At 38.5% G+C, this 24,207-nt stretch overlaps 3 protein-coding genes across 3 annotated transcripts; 1 reads left to right on the forward strand and 2 right to left on the reverse strand.

Annotated features, from left to right (window-relative positions):
* Positions 1-7,982: 7,982 nt before the first annotated feature.
* On the reverse strand, positions 7,983-8,819 carry LOC137247906 (STING ER exit protein). The gene has a single exon (XM_067778833.1). The coding sequence runs from the start codon at positions 8,741-8,743 to the stop codon at positions 8,063-8,065; it is 681 nt and encodes a 226-aa protein (XP_067634934.1). The 5' UTR covers positions 8,744-8,819; the 3' UTR covers positions 7,983-8,062.
* Positions 8,820-13,140: 4,321 nt separating this feature from the next.
* Positions 13,141-15,255, forward strand: LOC137249760 (nucleic acid dioxygenase ALKBH1-like). The gene is made up of 3 exons (XM_067781623.1): positions 13,141-13,810; positions 13,866-14,401; positions 14,466-15,255. The coding sequence occupies exons 1-3, from the start codon at positions 13,715-13,717 to the stop codon at positions 14,929-14,931; spliced, it is 1,098 nt and encodes a 365-aa protein (XP_067637724.1). The 5' UTR covers positions 13,141-13,714; the 3' UTR covers positions 14,932-15,255.
* A 5,578-nt stretch (positions 15,256-20,833) lies between these two features.
* Positions 20,834-22,808, reverse strand: LOC137249761 (uncharacterized). The gene is made up of 4 exons (XM_067781624.1): positions 22,713-22,808; positions 22,108-22,174; positions 21,977-22,045; positions 20,834-21,200 (listed from the first exon to the last, which is right to left on the reverse strand). The coding sequence occupies exons 2-4, from the start codon at positions 22,135-22,137 to the stop codon at positions 21,000-21,002; spliced, it is 300 nt and encodes a 99-aa protein (XP_067637725.1). The 5' UTR covers positions 22,138-22,174; positions 22,713-22,808; the 3' UTR covers positions 20,834-20,999.
* Positions 22,809-24,207: the final 1,399 nt, after the last annotated feature.

Raw genomic sequence — 24,207 nt, forward strand, 5'->3', positions numbered from 1 at the left:
CCCGGTTGAAACAGCAAGTTTCCTGGGACTCCCGTTAGAGGATATTGATGACAATTTGTGATCGGTCGCACCTATTGGATGGGGCGAAGCACTGCTACAACAACAACAGTACGGTTTGGACAATACTCGGAATTAGAGTTGCTCTCTCTTGATTCCCCATATTCGATCAAAAAAAGCATGGGGCATGTCTTCAAAATAACCCCTGCTCCATGAGAAACTTGACCCAGAATGAAAGAGGAAAGGGGTAGCAATGGGAGCTGTGACCAGAAGGTAGATCAGGTTACAGGAGGGAGGAAAAGGTCGCAGTTCGAATTTACATCCGAAACGTCACCAGATGTCACCGAGATGTATTATGTAGGTAGGGTGAAAGCACCTACAATAACAACATCAAACGTTTTGGGATAAGGCCGATGTGTAAGGTTAGACATATCCATCAAAGACACCCAAATTGATAAGTATCTTTTATTTGAATGCCGAATCAAATAAAAAATAAAAAGTATCTTTGACTCAGCTGGAAAATCAAATAACAAATAACGCAACGCTGAATTAATATAGTTGGTAAAAAGGTAGCAATTTATCAGTCAAACAAACCACCGCTGTATAGCTAAATGGGTAGCGCAGCGTGCCTAAAGCGTACTGATGATGAAGGCTTAGCACCCTTCGAAATGGATCTATCTGCGTAGCTATGGCAGGTTGTCTGAAAAAGTTTCTACTTAAAAAACATAAAAATAAAAATCAATTATGGAAAAATTAAAAAAAAAAATAATCATTACAAAAATGTTATTGTTGTGGCCTTGAGATCGTTTCGAACCTTGAATACAAATAAAAAATATTGTAGAGATTTACAAAGTATAATCGAAACAGCTGTTGCCTTGTTCGTCCTGATGTCACGTTGTTTAAATTTTTCCCAAATTATTAAATATTTTTTATTTGGATGCCGTATCAAATAGGAAATAGAAAAGTGTTTTTTATTTGGATGCTGAATCAAATAAAAAATAAAAATTTATTTTTAATTGGATGCCGAATAAAATAAAAAATGTCTGATTTAAACAAATTTTAAATGTTGTTTTTGGATTCGTGATTCATTCAAATCAAAATCACGCAACGCTGGCCGGAACATCCGTGCCGTAAGAGCTTACTCCAAACTAGAAAAATAAGGGCAGAAAAGAATATGGTTTCTTTTCTTTCTCTCGAAGGTCGTTGGGCACAGTTTACATGAACAGATCACTACATAGGGTTGCGGTCAAAATCTTAGGATTGCTTATTGCTCATTTAAGTGGCCAAGTTTTTTTTTGTCGCAACAATTTTTCGGTATTTACTGGAAAGTCTGAGAAGTCGGCCTCAAAACATGCAATCACTTGGTAGGATTGGCCTGCTGGTTTTGTTAAACTTGTATGAAATTTAAGTTGCAACGGCTTTTTGTGAAGGTGTATAAAAAATTTATATTATAGCGACCATTCTAAAGGTTTACAATATGATATGGAGCAGCACACCCACAGCCACGCTCACTTGATCCATACTACAGGTTTACAAGTAGGATATGTGTGAGAAGGAAACAATTCCTTTCTCTTTCTAACACACTGCTATTTGACACTGGCCGAAGTTTCAAAATTACCATGGAAAGCGGCGCAGGGAAACCAAAGAGGATAAATACAATAAGAGCCGTCACTCGTTATTTTTTAGGCATTTACTCGATGTATACTGAGAGGTAGTCGCTACTTTTTTTTTGGGCGAGGTGTTTATAAATGTCTTCTATACATTTTCGTGGGGTATTTGTGTTTATTTTTCCGACTGTATTTAATTAACTTATTTAATTCTCTTTCCAAAAATCATAGTTGCACAAGGGGCCTACACGGCATGTATAAATGCGAGACAATTAAAAATGTCCCTCTCAGAAAACTTTCGGCATCAATTTTTTTCAATTTCCAGCGAAATACTCGCCACAAAATAACGAGTGACGGCTCTTATTGTATTTATCCTCTTTGGGGAAACTAAAAAAGGAGCGGAATACCAGATATGGGTTGCTGTGATGGTAAATTTTTTTTAACGAATTTAATATGGAAATGTAAAGTGCACCTATATGGGTCCTACAGAAAATTACATAAAAGTCTTGGGGTATTTGATGATGCGGTAGTCATTGCAGCATTAAGAATGCTAACACAGGTGCTAAGTTTTTCTACCCGTTCAAAAGTTCTCCGCGAAAAACAGTTTGAAGTTTTGGGGTCGACTGAAATAACCCGTCCAAAAATGTGGAAAGAGAAATGAAAAGAAGCGTTTTGTCCTGATATCAATAATCCAAAGGCGAAAAAGCTTTCGAATTATAGGAAGCGAGGCAAAAACGTGTCTATTAATACTTCCCCCGACGATTTTGGTCGTGTGTTATCAATCGTCCCCGGTAATAAAGTATCACAATTTGTTAACTAAAATTGCCCAAAACATATGGATTTTAAAGAGAGATGTAATTAAGTGCCCGTTTGAAAGTAAATAAGGATATTTCTTTGTAATTTTACGATTAAATTTTTACACAGTTTTCGTTAACGCCTACTACACTTTTTTTGGACCTAAGCAGTACAACAGTACCAAATAGCATCCATACAAAAAACGAACAAGAAGAAGCATCCAATCAAAGATGACTTGATACGAAATATTTGTTTCCGCTCTCATTTTTTTCGCTCAAACTTGTGCTGGCAACAATCACAGATAAAGCCCTCGCGGGTGCCAGAACAAAAAATGTGCCAGCCAAAACGAAAAACGGGCCAAACATTTCGGTAAACTTTAGTTTGACCTACAACTGTAGAAATGCGTTCAAAAATTATGGGAAAAAAGATAAAAATTCTTGTTTTAGTGTAAATATTATTATTTAGAAGGCGGAGGGTAAATATTATTTCCCACTCAAAAGTTATCACTAAAAACAGGTTTTGTAAATATGATGCAACCAGTCCATTTTGATCACAGAACCTGGAACGTCAGACATGTAAGATAAGCCCTATCCACTAAATGATGTTAACTATTATATCATTGGTCCGATTTACTCAAATTTCAAAAGAATATTTGGTTTTCACTGTGAGTTAAATGCGTTACAATACTTGAGTAATTTATTTAATCAAAATGTAAATTTTACAAAGATTTGTTTATATTTAACTCTAACTGGTCGCATTATTGTAAAATAAGTTTAAAGAATTGAATATTTTTCGACTATCATTTTATTAAATGATTGAAACTATAAAATCGCCGAAATATATGTCAAAAATCCCCTATTCAGATCTATTCATTTTTGTTTGGAGTGACATCCTTGGCAAAAGTTTGCATTTTGACAGCGCTCTCTCGAAACAAAGCGTCGCAAATCCATTCATCTATGCATCCAACCCGGTTATGACCGATTGTCATCAATATCCTCTAACGGGAATCCAAGTCCTACTTCAACAGGGGTGGACCATAATGAGGGGGTGTTAGAGGCGTTGGGATCCACATTAAAATTGAAGAGATGGTTGGTGTCATGTTGCAAGCGAGGCATACATTTTGTATGTCGGGGTTGATTCTGAATAGGTAAGAGTTTAACCTGTTACAGTATCCAGATCGAAGTTGCGCTAGAGTGACTCGCGTTTCCCTAGGGAGTGTGAGTTCCTCTTCTGCAAGTTTTGGGTATTGTTCTTTGATTACAGGATTCACCGGGCAATTCCTGGCATAAAGGTCCGACGCCTGTCTGTGGAGTTTACTGAGGACCTGCTTGTGTTTTTTGGCTTCCTACGGCTGAGTTCTCAGGTGCCTTATTTCCTCATAATGCTTACGAAGATGATTCCTTAATCCCCTAGGCGGTGTTGGCTCACCAATCAGATGTCTGTTGGAATGCCCAGGTTTCTGCGTAATCAACAGGAACTGTTTGGTTAGCATTTAATTTCTCTCCCTAATGGGGAGTATTCTCGCCCCATTATGTAGATGGTGTTCTGGGGACATAAGAAGATAAGCGTGGCGGTATTTTGGCAGGCCTTTAGCTTCTTCCAGTGAGTAGTCTTTAGGATTGGCGACCATATCAGGGACGCGTAGCATGCAATCAGCTGGCCAATTGCTTTGTAAGTGGTAATGAGCGTTTCTTTATCTGTACCCCAAGTACTGCCAGCAAGAGATTTGAGGATTTTATTGCGCCTATGGATTTTTGGTACAATTGCGGCTGCATGCTCACCAGAATGTAGATCCTGATCATACCTCACACCCAAGATTTTGGGCTGTAAGACAGTCGGTAGCGTAGTGCCGTCGATCAGGGAGGTAGCCGTTTATTTTGTTGCAAAGCTCATCGATCCGTGGGCCTGGGCCTGTGGCCATTATTGTGCAGTCATCGGCGTAGGAAACGATAGTAACTCCTTCTGGTGGCGAAGGTAGCTTTGATATGTACGAATTAAACAAAAGGGGTTAGAGGACACCACCCTTTGGCATCCCTTGTTTTATTCTTCTTGGTTTTGATGTTTCGTTTCTAAATTGCACCGATGCCTGCCAACCACCCAGATAATTTGCGGTCCACCTTTTAAGACGTGGGGGAAGGGTATACCCTTCCAGGTCTTGTAGTTGTTGTTGTTGTTGTTGTAGCGATTAGGTTACTCCCCGAAGGCTTTGGGGAGTGTTATCGATGTGATGGTCCTTTGTCGGATACAGATCCGATACGCTCCGGTAACACAGCACCATTAAGGTGCTGGCCCGACCATCTCGGGAACGATTTATATGGCCACATTGAACCTTCAGGCCATCCCTCCCTCCCCACCCCCAAGTTCCATGAGGAGCTTGGGGTCGCCAGAGCCTCGTCTGTTAGTGAAACGGGATTCGCCGCTCGAAGGTGAGGTTGACAATTGGGTTGGAGAAACTATATATTGCGCTACACAACCCCTTGAATCCCAGGTCTTGCAGTAACGTGCCATGGTTGACCGTATCAAAAGCTTTTGATAGGTCTAGTGCAACGAGTACTGTTCTTTGGTGGGGGTTTTAATTTAAACCGCAATTAATCTGGGTGCTAATAGCATTGCGCGGTGGTTGTACTATGGGGTTTTCTGAAGCCATGCTGATGACAGGCTAGCTGCAAATTTGCTTTGAAGTAGAGGAGCAAAATGGCTTCAAGCGTTTTGGCTACTGCCGATAGGAAAGATATCGGGCGAAATGACTCTCCCATGTTAGCTGCTTTCCCAGGCTTTAGTAGCGGGACCACTTTGGCCATTTTCCATTTCTCGGGAATGACAAAGGTGGAAAGAGACAGGTTGAAGACATGTGCTAAATATTTGAAACCCTCTTTCCCTAGGCTTTTAAGCATCGGCATGGCTATGCCGTCTGGGCCCACTGCTTTGGATGGTTTAGCGCGACCAATGGCGTCCTCAACCTCTTTAGCGGTGATGGTGATTGGTGACGCGCTGAATTTGTGTTTATGTGCGTGTCTGTTGGCCCTCCGTCTATCTTTGTCGACCGTAGAATGCATTATATATTGTCGGCAGAAAACGCTCGCGCATTTTTTCGCACCCGACAGCACTTTATCGCCAAAGGCGATGGAAATTTTGTCATTGTGCTTAGACGGATCGATAGGGACTTTATGGTGGACCAAAGTTTACCTACACCGGCAGAGGTTACAATCGCTTAGGTGCTCCTCCCATTTCGCCCGCTTGTGTTCATCCACAAGCAATCTGATGCGTTTGTTTATATCCCTTATTTGGAGGTCGCCGGGATCGAGCTGTCTTTTATAAAGTCACGTTCTCTCGCTAAATTTGCGGCCTCCACAGGAAAGTGGGCCGAATTTCGGGAATTCTACCGGCGGGAATGAAGCGAGCCGAGGCGGATTCAATGACATTGCGGAAAGCACGCTGCCGTTGGCGAGCATCAGTCGGGATAGGGACGGCAGCAAAGCGGTTTTCTGTAAAGGATTTGTATTAGTCCCACTCTCCCTTTTTAAGTTTATGAAAGTGCGTTTTTCTGTGACGATGAAGTCGGCGGCCCGCGAAATAAGTATAGGCAGGTGGTCGGATGCCAATGTTACCATCGGCTGCATGTTGACGCAGTTTACGAGTCCTGCGCTCACGATTGATATATACAGCGAACTGTTACAGCTTCCTACCATACGTGTGGGGGCGTCTCCGTTTATTGTGCAGAACGTCGTTTCTTCTATTTGATCCGCCAACCTCTCACCCATACTGTTCGCCCGCAAGTTTGAATGCCATAGATCGTGATGGCATTGAAATCGCCTAAGATAATGCGATTGTTGCCAGTGAGTAAGGCGCTGATATTAGGGTGGTATCCACTGGGGCAACAGGTGGCAGGAGGGATGTAGATGTTGACATTGTAATACACTGTCCCTGCGGCCGATGTCGGGATCAAATGTATGATATTGCACAGAGTGGCCGCCTCCATTTCCGCTCTCGCGGTCTTTTCTGTGGACATTATACCCATAACAAGTCTGAAGAGCAGATCTTGCTGTGAGTTTAGTCTCTTGAATCGCAGCAATGCGGATGTTGTGTCGCTTCATGAAACCAACCATCTTCGTGATCTTCCCAGTTAATCCATTACAGTTTGACTGCAGAATTTTGAAGTGCAGGGGGGGGGGGGGGGGGAGACGTCCTCACTCTAGGGGTAAGTGACGGGTGACTACGACTGAGTTCTGAAAAGCTAGGACGTAATTGCTGTTGTGGCCCTGGGACTGGACGTCCCTAGGTAAGCATTGGGGTACCAGGTGTATTTGTGTTTGCGGCCTGGTAACATGGCGCAATGAAGCCCGTCGGGGGGTTGCCGTCCAAGGCAGGAGCTGCATTGGGTGGATGTCGTAAAGATATATTTTCTGTGCTGCCAGACGGTGCAAAAGGAGGTACGGACTAAGAGTCTGGTTCCCTGGCCTACGCGATTGCTGCCGGAAAAGAGGGGGGAAGAATCCCCCCAGCTGGTTAGGGGGGGTCAGAATATACCCGCGGTAGGTATGCCTGTCGTAAGAGGCGACTAAAATACCAGATTCAAGGGGCTGTGTAGCGCAACCCTGCAGGTTGCCAGCGCAACATATAGCTTCTCCAAACCCAATTGTCAACCTCACTTATCCGCGGCGAATCCTGTTTCACTAACAGACGAGGCTCTGGCGACCCTAAGCTCCTTATGGAACTTGGGGTTGTGGAGGGAGGGGATGGCCTGAAGGTTTAATGTGGCCACATAAATCGTTCCCGAGATGGTCGGGCCAGCACCTTTATGGTGCTGTGGTACCGGAGCGTACCGGATCTGTATCCGGCAAAGGACCATCACATCGATAACACTCCCCAAAGCCTTCGGGGAGCAACATTATCGCTACAACAACAACAACAACAGGGGGGAAGAAGACGGGCGGGACTGATGTTCGGCATTGCTACCGACTACTACGGGGTTTGTAGTTATGAGTGGTAGCGGCCGTATGAGCTGGTGGCGCCGTAGGGTAAGACAAGAGTATGACCGTCCTAAAATGATTATTTTCCGACAAACGCAGCAAAACCACTTATCAGGACCGGGGTCCCGGAGCAGTCTCGCTGCTCTGCAGGAGCTGCTGGGAGGAAGACAATTTGTGGGAGTGATACAGCAAATTAAATGGGGTTACACTGAAATGACAGTCCGTGGTCGGGAAAAATCCCGAGTCGCTCCGGTACATAGAACCGACTGTCTTGGGAAGCGGCAAGGACTTCGCCACGCCTGGTTCACAGTAGGGCCCAGATTAAGAACAAATGTCGAAAAATAATGAAAGCAAATTAAAGATGTATTTAATTTCTCAAACATTTAATGCCTGAATATAGTAGCCCGCAAATAATCCCTCTCGTGTAAAGTGGGCTGTAATTATAACCTATGCAGCGCGCTGTGGTCGACTTTTTTCATATAAGGTGCTCAAACAAATGGGACCAGCTCAACCCGTATAGAGATAAAGGGTGGCTATACACGCTCCTTTGCAACCCATGCCGGACTCATTCACGACAAATGCATATCGTGCAGGGAATGTAAATTAATACATATTCTTAATTCAATGCTTATGTTTGTAATGAATAGATATTCTTTTAATACACGCATGTGGTATTTCGTAAACGAATTACAATTATATGTCAAGTAAGGTTCCTCTCGCCTTTTTTAGTGGGATCATATCATCTGACTTATTGCGGGCTAAGTCTGTGACCTTTCCTCCTTTTCGTTGAAGTTGTTTCTCGATAATTTTGGCATTACTAGCATAACTATCTGCAATTTCACGAGCTTCGATTTCGTCTTCTTCTTCATCAATGGTTGAGACGGTTACCGAACTGAACTTTCCCATGTGTTTTGTGTGTCGTGTTACCATAATCTTTTCGGTTGCTCCAAAACCAACACCCTCAATACAAGAATCGGCGGTCATAACTTCTTCAGAATCTAAAGCGTTTTCCATTTTTTTACGGACTAAAGAACCTCTAATGATGAATGTGACATTCGACGAAGGCTCGTGTCGGTAATACAAAGGTAAATTACAAGATTTACAATTTAGGCGATATTGTTTTTCGTAACCTTTGTCACGCTTTATATACATAGTTTGGCCCTCCTGGTATGATAACTTATGAGCATGTTTGTTACCATCGACTACTCGCGCCCCGTCAGCAGGACGTAGTGGCAAGATATCAATTGTACAATCAAGAATCAATGTCAGCTTCCCACAGAGGCAATAATATATATTCAGAGGCTTATCTTCATTATATTCCTCCTGATCTTTGGAATCAGAGCAAACAATGCTGCGAGACACAACTTTGGGCATTTCTCTAATATTTGCTTCCTAAAAAAGTATCAGTTCGACTTTTCCCTTTCCACACGGTATAAGCAAATCGAAAGAAAATAAATTAAGGAACAGCTGTTACAATTTATGTGTCAAATGTAGGGGTGAGTACCACAAGGTGGAATTACATTAAAGGTTCGCGCATGTTAACGCTGCGCGACATGTAGCGGCAGCAGCATTAAGCGCCAATCGATCGACATATTGCGGCAAAAGTTTGTGTTTATTTTTGTTTGCAAAATGGAGGACATAGTTTTTGAAGCTGTAATAATTTCATTTTTGTGCGAAGAAGAGGAAAGGGGAAAAGGGATCCCGGCTATGCCTCGATATAATGGCAATAAATTATGACATTCCGACCCGTAATTATCCCTATCAACACCCACATTTAGCAGCAGGGAAATAAACAACCCCCACTGAACTGGAAGAAAGCGGTGAGGGAAGGTTGATGTCCCTTGGTTCTCTCAATTGTATGTAGTTAGTAAAATAGGATATTCGTTTTTTTATATATTTATAATAATATTTATAAGTTTTTAGCGAGCTTTCTTTTTTAAATAAATAATTTTCTTGCCAGCTTGAGGTCCAATTTTGTAAATAAAATTTTCAAAAATTGTTGTTGTTTTTAATATATTTCGGTTACCTACTGTAACTGTCTTCAGGATTAACTATAACAATATAAAGAAAGATAAACAAAATAAAAATAACAATTGACATCAAAACAAACATTCATAAAAAACATTATTTACATACATTATTTTACGCGTCTTCACTGCTCAACGCGGAGTTTTGTACTGTCCGTCTGTTTGTTATCAAATGTCTGTAGGAGCTCGCGCAATTATCGATGTCCGTCTTGTAGTTCATTCTTATGCTGGTCGGTGTGTTAATTATATGCAGCATTTCCAGTGTAAATCTTTTGTTATAATTGGTTTCTTGTTGGAGTATCGTCGTTTTATCAAAGTCTGGAAAATGGTTCTTCGTTGCACAGTGTGTCATTAATGCTGTTTTGTGGTTAATAGTTTCATGGCAATATTTAAAATCGGATTTATGTTGCGCTAGTTGAGATTTTAATTTTGCTTTCGTTGTTCCCACATATATGTTATTGCATGATTCTGTTCTGTTTCCATTACAAGGGATTTTATAGACAATATTACTTTTTTCTGTTTTAGGAATTTCAGATTTCGTTTTGTTAAAGATATTTTTCAATGTGTTTATTGGTTTGTGAGCTATCTTTACTTTTTCTCTATTATAGCAATCTGATTTTGCTAGACGCTCTGACAATTTGGGTACATATGCTAGCGATTTGAATATTTTAGTTTTTTCGGATTCACGTTGACTCGTCTGTGATAAACCTTTTATTAAGGTTTTGATAACATTGTCAAGAAAGTCATTACTTTTTAATATTAATTTAATATTTTCTTTTATTTCCTTGTGCTAAGTGTCGTCTGATATGTGTAACATACGTCATATACAGCCCATTACTGTATTCATTATCATCTTTTTTGGATGTTTTGAATAAAAATTGATGATTCGTCCGGTAGATGTTGATTTCTTATACCACTTGAGCTTTAATTGGTTCCTCGTCGAATAATAATTGTGTCGAGCTAAGGTAATTTTCCGTTGTCTTCAAGTTCTGTTGTGAATTTTATATTTTTGTCAAATGAATTTAATGCGTCAAGTGTACTTTTTACGTCATTGTCGTCGGCAATGTATTTACATAGGTCGTGTGATGGTGATCCAATCCCAGAGCAAATCGGCCGAAGTGGTGTTCCTTCCTTGTGTGTTTTCGGAAGTCCATAAATTCGTGGGGATAGTGCCGTGGTTGTGGTTAACTTATTTCTTTCGGCCTTTGAAATCAGGGCCAATTTGAAAAGCTTATCAACTAATACTAGGTTCAAACACACACCAAATTGGCAATTTATACTATTTGGGCAATTTATTACGCAATTTGTCATATAATAAATTGTAATAATAAATTGCCAATTTAAAAAAAATTGCGTAATAAATTGTTTCAAACTGCAAATGCAACATTGTAAAGTGTGTTTATTGAGTATACTTAAACGTCAGTTACGCATGGCTGAACTATATGGTTGGCTCATCTAATCAGCTGATTTTATGTCTTTCATTTCACTGGTTGCACTTGGTTTATTTGTGGTTGTGTGATGTTTTATTAGCTGTGAGAATTTAGTTCGCGCTTCTTCTTGTTCTTCCTTTGTTTTAATAGTTTGTATGAGATCCTCACCATCCGCGATATATTGGAATAATGGAAATCTCTCATTTTCTATCGGCAGCGCTTTTATATCTGGGGGGAATTCAACGTTTGTTTTGTTTACAAACCACTCTTTGCTCTTGTTGTTATCGACGAGTATGTTATTTTGTTTGCCTCGTAGTTTCTCGTGCTTTGATTCCTGTTTATTCTTCAATGTTTTGGTAAGTTGGTTGACGGCATTTTCTTCTCTTTTCACAAATTCGTCGAAATCATGTTCGCTCAGCTTCTTCTTTAGCTTTTTTGTTGTATATTCCATTTTTCTTGTTACCGTTTTAATGTGTTGTGTTTCTGTTTTATAAGTGGGCTTAGAATTTTCAAGTGGTAGTTGTGTGTGTGTCTGTCTAATATCTTATCTATATCTGTGTGTCTGTCGCCGTCATATGCAAATAATTTATCACTTCTAGTTGAATTTCTTATAAAATTAGGAACTAATTTGGATTTTCTACACTTTAACAAAAAATTTATACTACATTTAGGTTTTGTTACTTTTTTTGCTGTTAATTGAAATTTGTTTATAGTTGCCATAGCTTCTCTTTATTTCTGCATATCCCATTTTATTGTTGTATGCGTTCGGCGTGCCTTCCGTATTGTACATTATAAGTTTTTAGCGACCTTTCTTTTTTAAATAAATAATTTTCTTGCCGGCTTGAGGTCAAATTTTGTAAATAAAACTCAACAATTTTTGAAAATTTTATTTACAAAATTGGACCTCAAGTCGGCAAGAAAATTATTTATATAATAATATTTATTAAAATAATTAGCTGTTCCTCGTTTATTTGCATTTTGGTAATATATTTTGCCGCGCAGTATTTCACATCTAGCTACAGCAGCACTGCGCGCCGCTTCCCTACGCTGCTTTTTTGCCTAGTTGATCAATTTTAACGTGCTGTGCCATGCTGTTGTTGTTGTTGTAGCGATAAGGTTACTCCGCGCACGCTTTGGGGAGTCATCGATGTGAGGGTCTTTGCCGGATACAGACCCGGTACGCTCCGGTAACACAGCGGTGCTAGCCCGACTATCTCGGGAAATGTTTATATGTCCACATTAAACCTTTTGGCCATCCTTCCCTCCCCACCACCAAGTTCCATGAGGAGCTTGGGATTGTCAGAGCCTCGTCTGTTAGTGTAACAGGATTCGCCACGGACAGGTGAGGCTGACAATTGGGTTTGGAGAAGCTATATATTGCGCTGGGAACCTGAAATTCGCCTCTTACGACAGGCATACCTTCCGCGGGTATATTCTAACCCCCTAACCCGCTGGGGTGCTGTGCCGGGTCACGCAGTGCTGCTGACTCTAGATGTGAATTGCCCTCTAAGCATACATCCAAATAATATTTTGCAATGAAGTGCAGTGCTACGTAGTGTCAAAGAGGATAAATATACGAAAATTACTACCCCGGGATTGTAAAAGATTTTCGGACTGTCAAAAGTGTAAATGGTCTGGTAAAGTTATCAGCGTGTATTGTAGGGTAAAGATCAGCTGATTTTAGATAATTTCTCTAAGAAGACCATGGTTCAATTATGTACAGCATTGTGAATGATGACAAAGTGTGATCTCTTCTGCATAAACGTCAAAATTCCAAAGTGATTGGATCACCTGATTCGTATTTGACTATCGCTGTCTCATTCTGTATCTCTTTCTATCACCCGCTGAAGATAGGCGCCGCCATATTGAACAGCCTGTCAAAACGCTGAAAAGTAGCCATATTGAACAGTCTGTCAGGGAGTTGACAGATAAGAGATCACACTTTGTTATCATTCACAATGATGTACAGGTTGACTCATCTCATCAGCTGATTTTATTTATGTCATTGCATGGTCGAAGGGATTGTCAAAAGGAGATGGCAAACTCAAAATGAAACCAACACATTGGCAACATTTTACTTACACATGCAAAAACTGTTAAGTTTTATGTTTCCATTCCATACCATTCGCACCAACACCAATACACAGATTTTGACAATTTGAACAGACATATTTTGTTGCTTTACAGATGAGCCAACCTGTATATAGTTGAACCATGAAGAAGACTGACGCGTGGAAATGAAATATTTATATTTGATAAAGGATTGGTGGATTCCGTTCTTGTCCTTTCACCGGAGTGGAAGTGCAGTGCTAGCCTCGGCTCAACCACATAAATTGGGGCTTGAATTGGTTGAGCCGAAATCTATAATGGACATAAAGGTGGCACATGCACTCCATTCTGGTGAATTGGCGGAGTTGGGATGTGCAATGTTTCCCTAAACTAGAGTTAGGGAAAGCTTTTGCACTCCCAACAGGAAGTATTCTAATGGCGTGGCGCCACATAATGGGAAAATAAAATTAAAAAGTGAAGAAGGAAAAAACGGACATAACGGAACAAAACAAAAAAGAACAATCAAGTCATACGTGAAAATAACGGAACAAAAAACCGATGGCAACACACCACATATTGAATTAAAATACAAAATTGAAAGTGAACTAACAGGACAGTGAAAATAATGGAACAGTGAACATAACGGAATAAAAAACTCGTGGCAACACGCCACATATTGAAATAAAATAGAGAAAATTCTCATAATTGGTGATGGCGCTTTAATTCAATGAATGGGCCAAATAATTCGATTTATAATCGACCTCCCTAGCCTCGGTGCGGGAGTAACTTAAACCCCTAAAAAAAAAAAAACAATAAAGGATTGGTGAAATCGTTGTTAAATGTTCAAAGAAAGTTTTAAATATTTTAAAAGAAAGTCACCGGTGCCAGACTTCAGCTCTGTAATTGACTTAAATAGTCCACATAATTCTGCAGAGGTTTGTAAGTTCGTCTTGTAGCTGATTAGCTATTACCGACAATTTTGTTTTTTAGCTGATCCCAATAGATCTAAATAATGCCGTATATGTAAAAGGGCCTTTTCTCGGTTTGGAACCAGTAAACACATGGCGTTGCTATACACTTGCTTCCACGGGTATTATTATTATAAAAAATCCATTTACTGCTGAAGGTCAACGTTATTGGATTAGTCGCTGTTTACAAGATTACCCACGCACACCAAATATAAATAATCTAAGTCCACAATTGTTTTCAAAAGAAGTGTTAGATGATTGGTGGCGATCTCTACACAAATGTAATGAACAAAATGAAGTGCGCCGCATGAGTATATCAATGCGTTGGGCTACTCTTGGTTACCATCACGATTGGAACTCGAAAGAATATACAGAAAAGATGCGCGGCGATTTTCCACAAGATCTTATCTCGCTGAGTAGCTTCTTGGCGAGCGTATTAGGATTTGAAAGCTATGAAGCACAAGCAGCAATTGTAAACTTCTATCCCATTGGTACAACATTATCTGCTCACACCGATCATTCAGAGCCGAATAGTACTGCACCCTTATTCTCAATAAGGTGAGATCTTAATATGAAGTTCTATTATAAGACGTTTTTAAAATTTTTTTATGATTGTAACTAGTTTCGGACAAACTGCAATATTTTTAATTGGTGGTAAAAGCAAGGAGGAAAAGCCATTAGCGTTCTATTTACGAAGCGGTGATGTATTAGTTATGTCCGGAATATCACGATTATGCTATCACGCAGTCCCACGTGTACTGAAAGCACGCGAACAACCTTGGAACGCCTTAATACCTTGCATGCAAAGTAAAACGTCTTTAGACATACCTAGCTGTAAAAGACCAAGACTAGACGCAAATCCTTTGCAAAGGACAAATGCACATGGAATGGATACAATACTGTATAACCAAGTTGTTGATGAAACATTTTGGTTGCCATTTAAAAGTTATTTAAGCTATGCGCGTATTAACATCAATGTACGACAAGTATTAAACGCGGGTGAGACTAGGCTTCCAATGATGGAGCAAGTCTCTGAAACTGATATGGAGGACATTGATGCAACGATGCTCTCAAATAGTGTAGAATGACAAAAATTAATGACCGATGGTTGAAATTAACTTGTTGAATTAAACACTATTTATTGTAATAACGATAGTCATCCATAACATGTGCGGCCTCAGCATAGTGGAATAGGCAACAGACTGACCTGACTATTGGTTGTAACCGTAAAGTTCAGCGATTCAAAAGCTCACCAAGGCTTTATGTCCGCTTTACCGTGCGAACCCCTAGTTATTCGGAGGCCTCAACTGAGATAAGAATCGAAATTGTATGTCATTTAAAAAGTCAATTTAAATTAAGTTTAAACTCGCACTGGAAAACCATGCCTTAATAAACATTTTGTAATTATGGCCGATGGTACGCCTTTTTAATGTTTGAACATGCTAAATCTCGGTACCGTTAATAGAAACATGCTACCATTCAACAATCTTGGCAGAACACATCATACCCACAGTGGATAAGGTAAACGCTCAGCAAGCAAAGAGTGCATGGCTGCCAGCGTTGCAAACATCAGGACAGCTGTAGATCAAAAAGCTTATTTTCAATAGCATTCACCGCTGTATCTTTAACACAGATAAACTGATTTTGTGGACAAGATTATAGATGACCTATCCGTAGAAGTGTCGCGGATATTTTTAATGAGTGCTCGCCAATAGCAATGGGCAGCACCAAATCAAAACCTGACATGGAAGATAAGCTCCACCGTATGACAGTGCTCGTGGCGCACGGAAAGGAAAAAAGTATAGAAATAAAAAATAAACTTAAAACTAATTTTCTCTGAATAGCGAATGGCATTGGTGTTTAAAAAATCTTATTCTGATTTCACTGTTGCTGATGTTGTATATGGGTGTTTCCGTAAAAGGGTAACCAAGACCAAATAAAATTAAGGTCCTACTTAAATTAATTTTATAGATGTCAATCGTCAGCTGCATATGTCGGGCCGATTTGTTGGCTGATATAGAAGATATTAACGGTAAATCAAATATACCTAATTAGTTTTACTTTCTTATATTCCGGCCTTTTAGTTAATATATTCAAGGTATGTTTGAGCTCTAGGCCAATATATACATATGTTTATTAAAAGACAGCAAATGTGTTTAAACAATATATATATATATATGTCGAATGGTTTGTCTTTCCAATATTTCGACTTCAATCTGAAGTCATCTTCTTTGAAGTCATCTTCAGATTGAAGTCGAAATATTGGCAAGACAAACTATTCGACAAATATATATATACATTGTTTAAACACAATATCTTTTAATAAACATATCGTTAGCTTAATGTGAAAATGTGCTAATTCACTTTTTTTAAAAAATTGTAAATTTTAATTTTTACGTGCTGTGAGCAATGATGTGTAAATGTGCTAAGTCGTCAGTTGTTCAAAAAAAATGTGCTAAGTCAATCAGTCAGTAATATCAATCTGAATTACTAGTAATTTCTTTGTGTGCGCATTTTATTTACTTATTTAATTCATTCAGTCTAAAAGTACATGCTTTGTTGCTGTTGTTATATTAATGATAGACACTCCCCGAAGGCTTTGGGCCGATGTTGATGGTCCTTTGCCGGATATAGATCCGGTACATTCCGGTAACAAAGCACTATTAAGGTACTAGCCCTACCATCTCGGGAACGATTTATATGACTACATTAAAACTTCCAGGCCATCCCGCCCTCCCCACCCCTAGTTCCATGAGGAACTTGAGGTCGCCAAAGCCTCGGCTGTCAATGAAACATGATTCGCCACGCGTAGGCGAGGTTGACAATTGGGTTGGAGAAGCTATATATTGCGCTGGCAACCCCTTGAGAGGATTGCGAACGTAACCCCTTGAAATTGGATTCACCCAATTCAGACATGCATTTGGTGTTTGATAAATGCTTTGCGCTGACTTTTATCTACTTCAATTTTTACATGTCGATAACTACATGTTTTTTTACAGACTAGTTAAAAATAGAAAACAATTCAAGCTTAAACTTATATAAGCTGTTACTAAAATTGATAACTCTACTGAATCTATTTGCTATGTAGATATATAGTCCTAATTATAGGTTCATTCATATCATAATTCGTTTTATGAGTTATTTCAATAAATAACACAGGCCGACAAAATTCAACCATTATTCAGACCCAGAAACCAGACTATGTATTTCCGAAGGTTTATGATGCGCTGAATCCAAATCTGGCCTTGCTCTATCAGCTCTGGTTTTTGAGATATCCTCACCTAAAAGTGCAAAAAACACCGTTTTTGCCCATATTTGAGGTTATGTAGCCTTGCAGATGTTTCCTTTCACCAAAATTAAAGGATGGCATATTTAAGTACAAATCTTCTTTCAAATGGCGTTGAGTTTCAAATATCATTTTCTTTCGCTGAGATATCGCATTTTGAAATTTTCATGTTTCTAAATTTCCCTACACCTGAAAGTCGATTAAGATAACATAGACATGATATAGTCGATTACTAATTTTCTGGAATTGAGTCTCATTTTTCTTAAAATTTTGTCTCACACCATAAGTTTGCTAACTCACCACACCTCTAAACTATCTAACCCTCGGGTATCAAGTCACACACAGCCCTAACCCCTAGAAACCACCCCTATCATACCGCAAGCAGGCTAACCCTCTTAGCCCTGGGGACAGCGTTTACTCGCATATTTTTCCTAAAATAAGTCTTTTTATTTATCTAGATATCTCACACCACAAGTGGGCTAACCAACTTAACTGTTAACCCATCAACTTCCGTATCCCCTAACCCCTAGAAACCACTCCTACCACACCACAAAATTTCAGAATACGATATCTTAGCGAAAAAAAATGATATTTGAGCAAACTCAACGCCATTTGAAAGAATAATACTTGTATTCAAAGATGCCATCCTTAAATTTTGGTGAAAGAAAACAACTTCAAGGCTACACAACCTCAAATATGGGCAAACCCGGTTCCTGGGTCTGAGATGCTGTCGGCCTGTGTAATCATTATGCCGAAGATCACGCAGTGGAATATATGGAATGAACAAATTGGATAAATCAGAGCAATTCGTGCCTAAGTTTATTACATTATAGGCAAGCATGAGTGAAATAAAAGTTCTTCTGACATGCAAAGCCCGAAGGCCAAGCAATTTGCGCCTGTTGGTATGTGATGGGAGGCCGTCTGGTTAGTGAAGCATACGTAAAGCAATATTTGTAAGAATTTTTTGAACTCCCTCAATTTTATAGGAGTTTGATACATACAAAGGATTCCATATTATTGAGCAATATTCAAGACCACTTCAGACCAAGGATATATAAAGTGCCGTCATAGGGTCGTTAAAGTCACTGGTGTTACGTCTACTGAAGCCAACCATTGCAACAAATTTTGAAACAATGAAGCCAATGTGAATAGAAAATTAGAGTTTGGAGTCAAAAATTACACCCAAGTGTTTACTCTCTGGTCAACGATTAAGTGATTTAGCATTTAGTTCGTAGATAAAGTTTGTGGCAGTTGTTTGAATTTAAAAATAAATTATTGTCTGCGCACCATCCGCCAAAAGAGTCCAGATCAGAACCGTTAGAAATAGTTTGACAAATAAATAGTATTTTTTGTCAAATATATAGTTTTAGTGTTATATTTCAATCATTAAAGGGGAGGAGTGATGGGAAAACATATTGAGTAAAAAGTGCTAAGTCAGGAGAAAAAATTTGTTTTGAGTGCGGAAATTGTGCTAAGTCATAAAATAGCCGCTGGGTTGGCATACATGATTTTTATTTATCTTTTTCAAAGCTTCTACACTCAAAAGCATTGCAATTAAGGCATCCTGATTCACAGTTTTGAAAAAAGAAGGGTATTTCAAAAATTATTCAGATTTTTTCGTCTACTGTAAAATTCGTAAAAGTTCACTTAGCACATTTTCACATTAAGCTAACGATATGTATATACTGCCCTAGAGCTCAAACATACCTTAATTAGTTTTAAAAAAACTTTGGGCTAACATGTTGAAGGTCCCCTTAATATTGCAATATAGAAATAACGCAACTAAGATTTTTGATCTGCTATGTGCTGGCTAATAAAAACATATCTCAAATTTAAAAAATTAAGCTGCTAAGGTTTTAGGTGTCAAAATTTTTAAACTAAAGGCCGTCTTAGAGTATATTTATGGTCACATTTTTGTTTTCCGAAAGGCATTGCCAGTCAAGCTGGTGAGAAGTTGGAAAGTCCGAACACTTCTAAAAAAATTCTCTTATTGCTTTATAAATTTATTTGATACAGAAATTCTCATATCAGAGTGGTGAAGTTGGAAAATTATGCAAGATTTAAGGCAATTTTCGGCATAATTTTGGACATTTACTATAAAACATGGCGTGGTATTTGTTATTTGCATGAAGAGTTTAGGGTTAACTACAAAAAAAAGGAACGTCCGAACAGGTTCAATTCCATTTTTGACCAACAAAAAATATCGCTGCAGAGATGAAAGTTATGCATTTATAATCCTTGTATATTCCCTTATTTATTTATTCCCTTAACATTTTCATGCAGCAGAAACCATTTCGCCAAATTCTAAGAAAATAGTATGTCACCTAAATATTGTTGTTGTTGTTGCTGTTGTTGAAGCGATAAGAACACTCCCCGAAGGCCTTGGGAAGTGTTATCGATGTTGATGGTCCTTTGCCGGATGCAGATCCGGTACGCTCCGGTAACAAGCCCGACCATCTCGGGTACGATTTGTTATGACCACATGCGACCTATTTGGCCATAACGCCCTCTCACCCCCTAGATCTATGAGGAGTTCGGGGTCGCCAGAGCCTCGGCTGTTAATGAAACAGGATTCGCCACGGATAGGTGAGGTTGACAATTGGGTTTGGAGAAACTATATATTGCGCTTGCAACCCCTTGAATCTGGTATTTTAGTCGCCTCTTACGACAGGCATACCTACCGCGGGTATACTCTGACTCCCTAACCCGCTGGGGGAACTTCAATATTGTGGTGAATGTCGACATCACTAGGCTGTTAGTAAATAAAGCAACAACAAATACTGTAAGCAGCCTCACACATAGCCAGTAGCTCGAAGTGAAGAGATATCTCACACACACACATGCAGTCATCAGTGGAAGTTGTTACTCACATATACACACGCATATGGCTAGTAGAAACGCATAAACTACAAATGTACATGTATATAGCTGGCAACCAAGCATGAGATACAATTGTTCTTGAACTGTTCGCGAAATGACTAGACCTTAGGAGAAATGGGTGAAAGAGAAAACCGAGAGTATAAAAGCAGCGCAAGATGAATCAGAAATCAGCTTGATTTAAACACGCTTTTGTTAAGTACGTGATATTGAAAGGTAATTGTACTATTCCCAAAGTAGTCTAATAAAGACCATTTTGCAATATTGGAGTTATTCATTTGACAGTTCATTGAAACGAACGTTAGCAGAAGGGGCAAAATAATCGGAATTGCCAATATAAGGTAAATTTTCGGGCTATTTCCCCTTTTTGGGAGATCGCGCAATTTTTGATTCCGAATACATTTTTTTTTTAATTAAATAAACACACGGAGTTTAATGAAAAAGGTGTAAAAAGTGACATTCCTACCGTAGTAATTTTAAATACAAATTATTTATAAAATGTTTATAACAATTAAACTGACCAATTCTCGTATGAGAAATAACATCCGCGGGCGTTATTTCCTTTTTCTGATGGGCGTTTTTTCCCTTTTGCGAAAGAAATAAAGCCTGCGGGAGTAATCATTATCATTTATTTAACAATCATTATTAGTACATTAAGACAACGAGTCTGTTATCGTACAACAAACGGAGTAACAATTTATGTGAATTATATGTTTTAATTTATGACTAAGCTAGACATTTTAACGGAACAAATAACTTAAATAGAAAAATACAAAAGAAAAAGGGAAAAAAAGAACTTTGAACAACTTTTTTTCTTTATGGTTTATTTTCCATTCAGTTTTTCATTAATTTGTCACAATAAAAATGAAATTAAAGCTGAATACCCCACTATTTCGTATTGAAATTTTAATTTAACCTTGTTAAACGCAAAAAACGAAAATTTTACACCATCATTTAATATATGTATGTATCACGCTAATAATCTGAACATTTTTACTTGGATATCATAGGTAAATTCATTGTTTGTGCTTGTGTTCGGTGAAAGACCTGAAAACTTGATGTGCTCATCATAAATGGGCGATACAGATGAAGATTATGTGTAGGAACAAGATGGCATAGACCAAGGAAATCGTATAGGTTAACGGCAATTATAAAAGGCCATAAAATATAATGTATCCTGAGCTCACTTGAATCCTATGGTCAAAAAACTTGTATTTTTTGTTTAATCTTGTAAACTAAATAAAGGGTGTGTTCGAGCTAGAGTTTTTGCAGCAGTGTTATTTTTTATGACAGCGCATCATGGTCTTTGGCAAAGCTCGAGCAGCTGTGACAACGCCTCGGGTTCGTTGAATCATATGTTGACAATCTATTGATCATCAAAGGCAATAAAAACAAGTAAGAAAGGCTAAGTTCGGGTGTAAACGAACATTACATACTCAGCTGCTAAATTACAGCTTGCAAAACTTTTAAAAGTGGGCGGTGCCACGCCCATTGTCGAAAATTTTACTAATTTTCTATTCTGTGTCATAAGGTCAACCCACCTCCCAAGTTTCATCGCTTTATCCGTCTTTGGTAATGAATTATCGCACTTTTTCGGTTTTTTTTTTGGATATCGCCGATTTCGTTCATTTTAAATAGCTATCGGAGAACCAGGAACTTACATACCAAATTTCAAAATTGACTCAAGTTATATTGTTTACGGACAGACGGACGGACATGGCTAAACGAATTTCTTTTTTCGCCCAGATCATTTTGATATATAGAAGTCTATATCTCGATTAGTTTATGCCGTTACGGGTACCGTTATGCGCACAAAATTAATATACTCTGTGAGCTCTGCTCAGCTGAGTATAAAAATTCACTGTGCTATTGCAGAACATAATCAGCTTGAGCATCAGTAACATTCCATGGATTAAGTAGCTGCTGTTATTATTTCGCGGCTCGAACACACTCAAAATCAAAACATTTACCTTTGTTAATAAAGCTTTGCTACTATTTGTACTGCGTGACATCACAGGTGAACGGTCGTCAAAATCCTCCTATTTGAACATGGGCAAATACTGCATTTCTATATTTTTTTATGCTTCTATATCTTACATACCGTTTTTGTATCGTAAATATAATAATTCATTCGCAAAATAATGGCTGTGAGATCGTTAATCCTTTTTCTTCAGCAATTCAATAAAAATATAAAATGACAAGCAAATAAAAAATGAAACCTCTTATTAAACAATTTTATCAATATCAACTTGTCATAATACCAAAGTATAAAAAAAATGTATGTCTCATGATAAAATTATAAAAGGTGCCAACTTTACAACACTCTGCTGAGAACTTCCGGAAAAAATTGCAACATATTTTTTTATTGGCTTCCGAAAGTTTGAGATTGTATAATATCCAAAGGATATATCTCAAGTATCATTATTCGTTGTCAAACTATATTAAGAAGTACATAAGATAAAAGATTGTTATTCATTATTATTGGCAACAATATTCACCACCTTCACGTGTTTAATTGCAAAAACGAAAAAGCGATAATATTAGATACCGACCAGTTTGACTAAAATACGCGTCTTTAGGTACCACTATTTTAATTGACTTAATATTAATTAAATTTTACTAATTTTTCTGTTAAAAGAACTGATTTCATTGGTAATTTCAACAGTGAACAACTGTAAATATAATGCAACTGCATCAGAAACTTACGCTCACGGCGCTGTCATGTCACAGAAATCTCGGTCATATCAACAGCCACTGATATTTTAATATTGACGGAAATCCGATAATTTAACGGGTTTTTTTGGTGTTCTTAGGGCACCATTAATAATAGTAAGTTAACTAACGTAAAAGCGAAGCAGCGTTGTAGATACTGTGGCGAATGTTAGCAATTTCGATGCGTCACTGTGTTGCTGGTAAATAGATGCCATATAAGCAGGGATGGGCGTGAGCTTAGCACCTGCTAAGCGACCATATACGTATACGATGTGCGAGAGCACAATGACAAATTCGTCAAAATCAGCAACATCTCACTTAGGCCAAATATTATCGAAAAGTAAGATGTTGCAGGGACGAAAAATCGTGTGAAGCAAGCTTCACAAAACTTCTAGTAGGTAACGTTCACCACTTACCACAGCAGAATTTGTTAACTACCACTGTCTGTATTTGTTATTTACAGCCTGATTCTAATGTGGTAACAACTTTCTTCACCACGGCAACTTTCTTCATGTGGTAACTTTTGTACCCTTTTGGTATTCTGCCCACGAAAGTAGCTGGATAATTGTTTACCCACTAAAATAGGTGGTAACATCGATGTAACCACACAAAAGCTATTGTTTATAAAAAGGCAATACTGAAAAATAAAGAATTGTGAGCGCAAATAAGTAAACATAATAGTAAAAAAGTGTTGCCTCTTGCTATACATATTTGTTTCCATCAGGCATGCTTAACGAACGAAACGATATCATTTCGTTACGATAATCAACGCTAATAAACGAAACGAAGTGACTTCGTTTCGTTTATTAACGTTAAGATCGTCAAATTAACGTTAATTTGACGTTCTTAACGTTAATAAACGAAACGAAATGACTTCGTTTCGTTTATTAACGTTGATTATCGTAACGAAATGATATCGTTTCGTTCGTTAAGCATGCCTGGTTTCCATGTACTTTCACAGTATATATTACAATATAGCTATATAAAAACGTACGCATGTATGCACATATGTGTATACACATCGTCCCGTTTATTCGTTAACATCGTATCTACGAGTGACACATTTTCGGTAAAGCCATGACGGAACCATACACGGTAGCAGCATGGTGACATACCTACAAATAAATAAAAATTCCATGTACTTCGTTTTTGTAAATTCGATGGACAAATGTCAAAATCGTACTGCGTCGGAAGTTGATGTATCAATTTAAATAAAAAAAGTTTATATTCAGCTGTCCCATGCTGCCACCTTGTATCGTTCCGCCATGGGTAAAGCGAAGAAAACCAACTTTCAATTTCACCACAGACACTTGTGAGTTTTTCGGTGATGACAGCGTCACCACTTTGGCCAGAATCGCGAATAAAACAACTGGTAACGATTTTCGGTTACATAATGTTCTGGCTACTATTTTACCGGTAACGCTAAGAATCGGGCCGTTAATAATTATTTGTACACTTTTTATTCAGGTAATGTGTTCAGAATTTTAAC

Source organism: Eurosta solidaginis, chromosome 4, assembly GCF_040869045.1.
Source record: "Eurosta solidaginis isolate ZX-2024a chromosome 4, ASM4086904v1, whole genome shotgun sequence".
NCBI lineage: Eukaryota > Metazoa > Arthropoda > Insecta > Diptera > Tephritidae > Eurosta > Eurosta solidaginis.

Excerpts from the sequence above, each read along its gene's own strand:
- LOC137249761 (XM_067781624.1), bottom strand. The coding sequence starts at position 22,137 with ATGAATTATTATATTTACGATACAAAAACG. Across the intron at positions 22,046-22,107 it reads ATATTTACGATACAAAAACG|GAGGATTTTGACGACCGTTC; the intron begins GTATGTAAGATA and ends ATGTTCAAATAG. Across the intron at positions 21,201-21,976 it reads GCAAAGCTTTATTAACAAAG|GATTCAAGTGAGCTCAGGAT; the intron begins GTAAATGTTTTG and ends TTTTGACCATAG.
- LOC137247906 (XM_067778833.1), bottom strand. The coding sequence starts at position 8,743 with ATGCCCAAAGTTGTGTCTCGCAGCATTGTTTGCTCTGATTCCAAAGAT.
- LOC137249760 (XM_067781623.1), top strand. The coding sequence starts at position 13,715 with ATGTTCAAAGAAAGTTTTAAATATTTTAAAAGAAAGTCACCGGTGCCA. Across the intron at positions 13,811-13,865 it reads GTCCACATAATTCTGCAGAG|CTGATCCCAATAGATCTAAA; the intron begins GTTTGTAAGTTC and ends TTTGTTTTTTAG. Across the intron at positions 14,402-14,465 it reads GCACCCTTATTCTCAATAAG|TTTCGGACAAACTGCAATAT; the intron begins GTGAGATCTTAA and ends GATTGTAACTAG.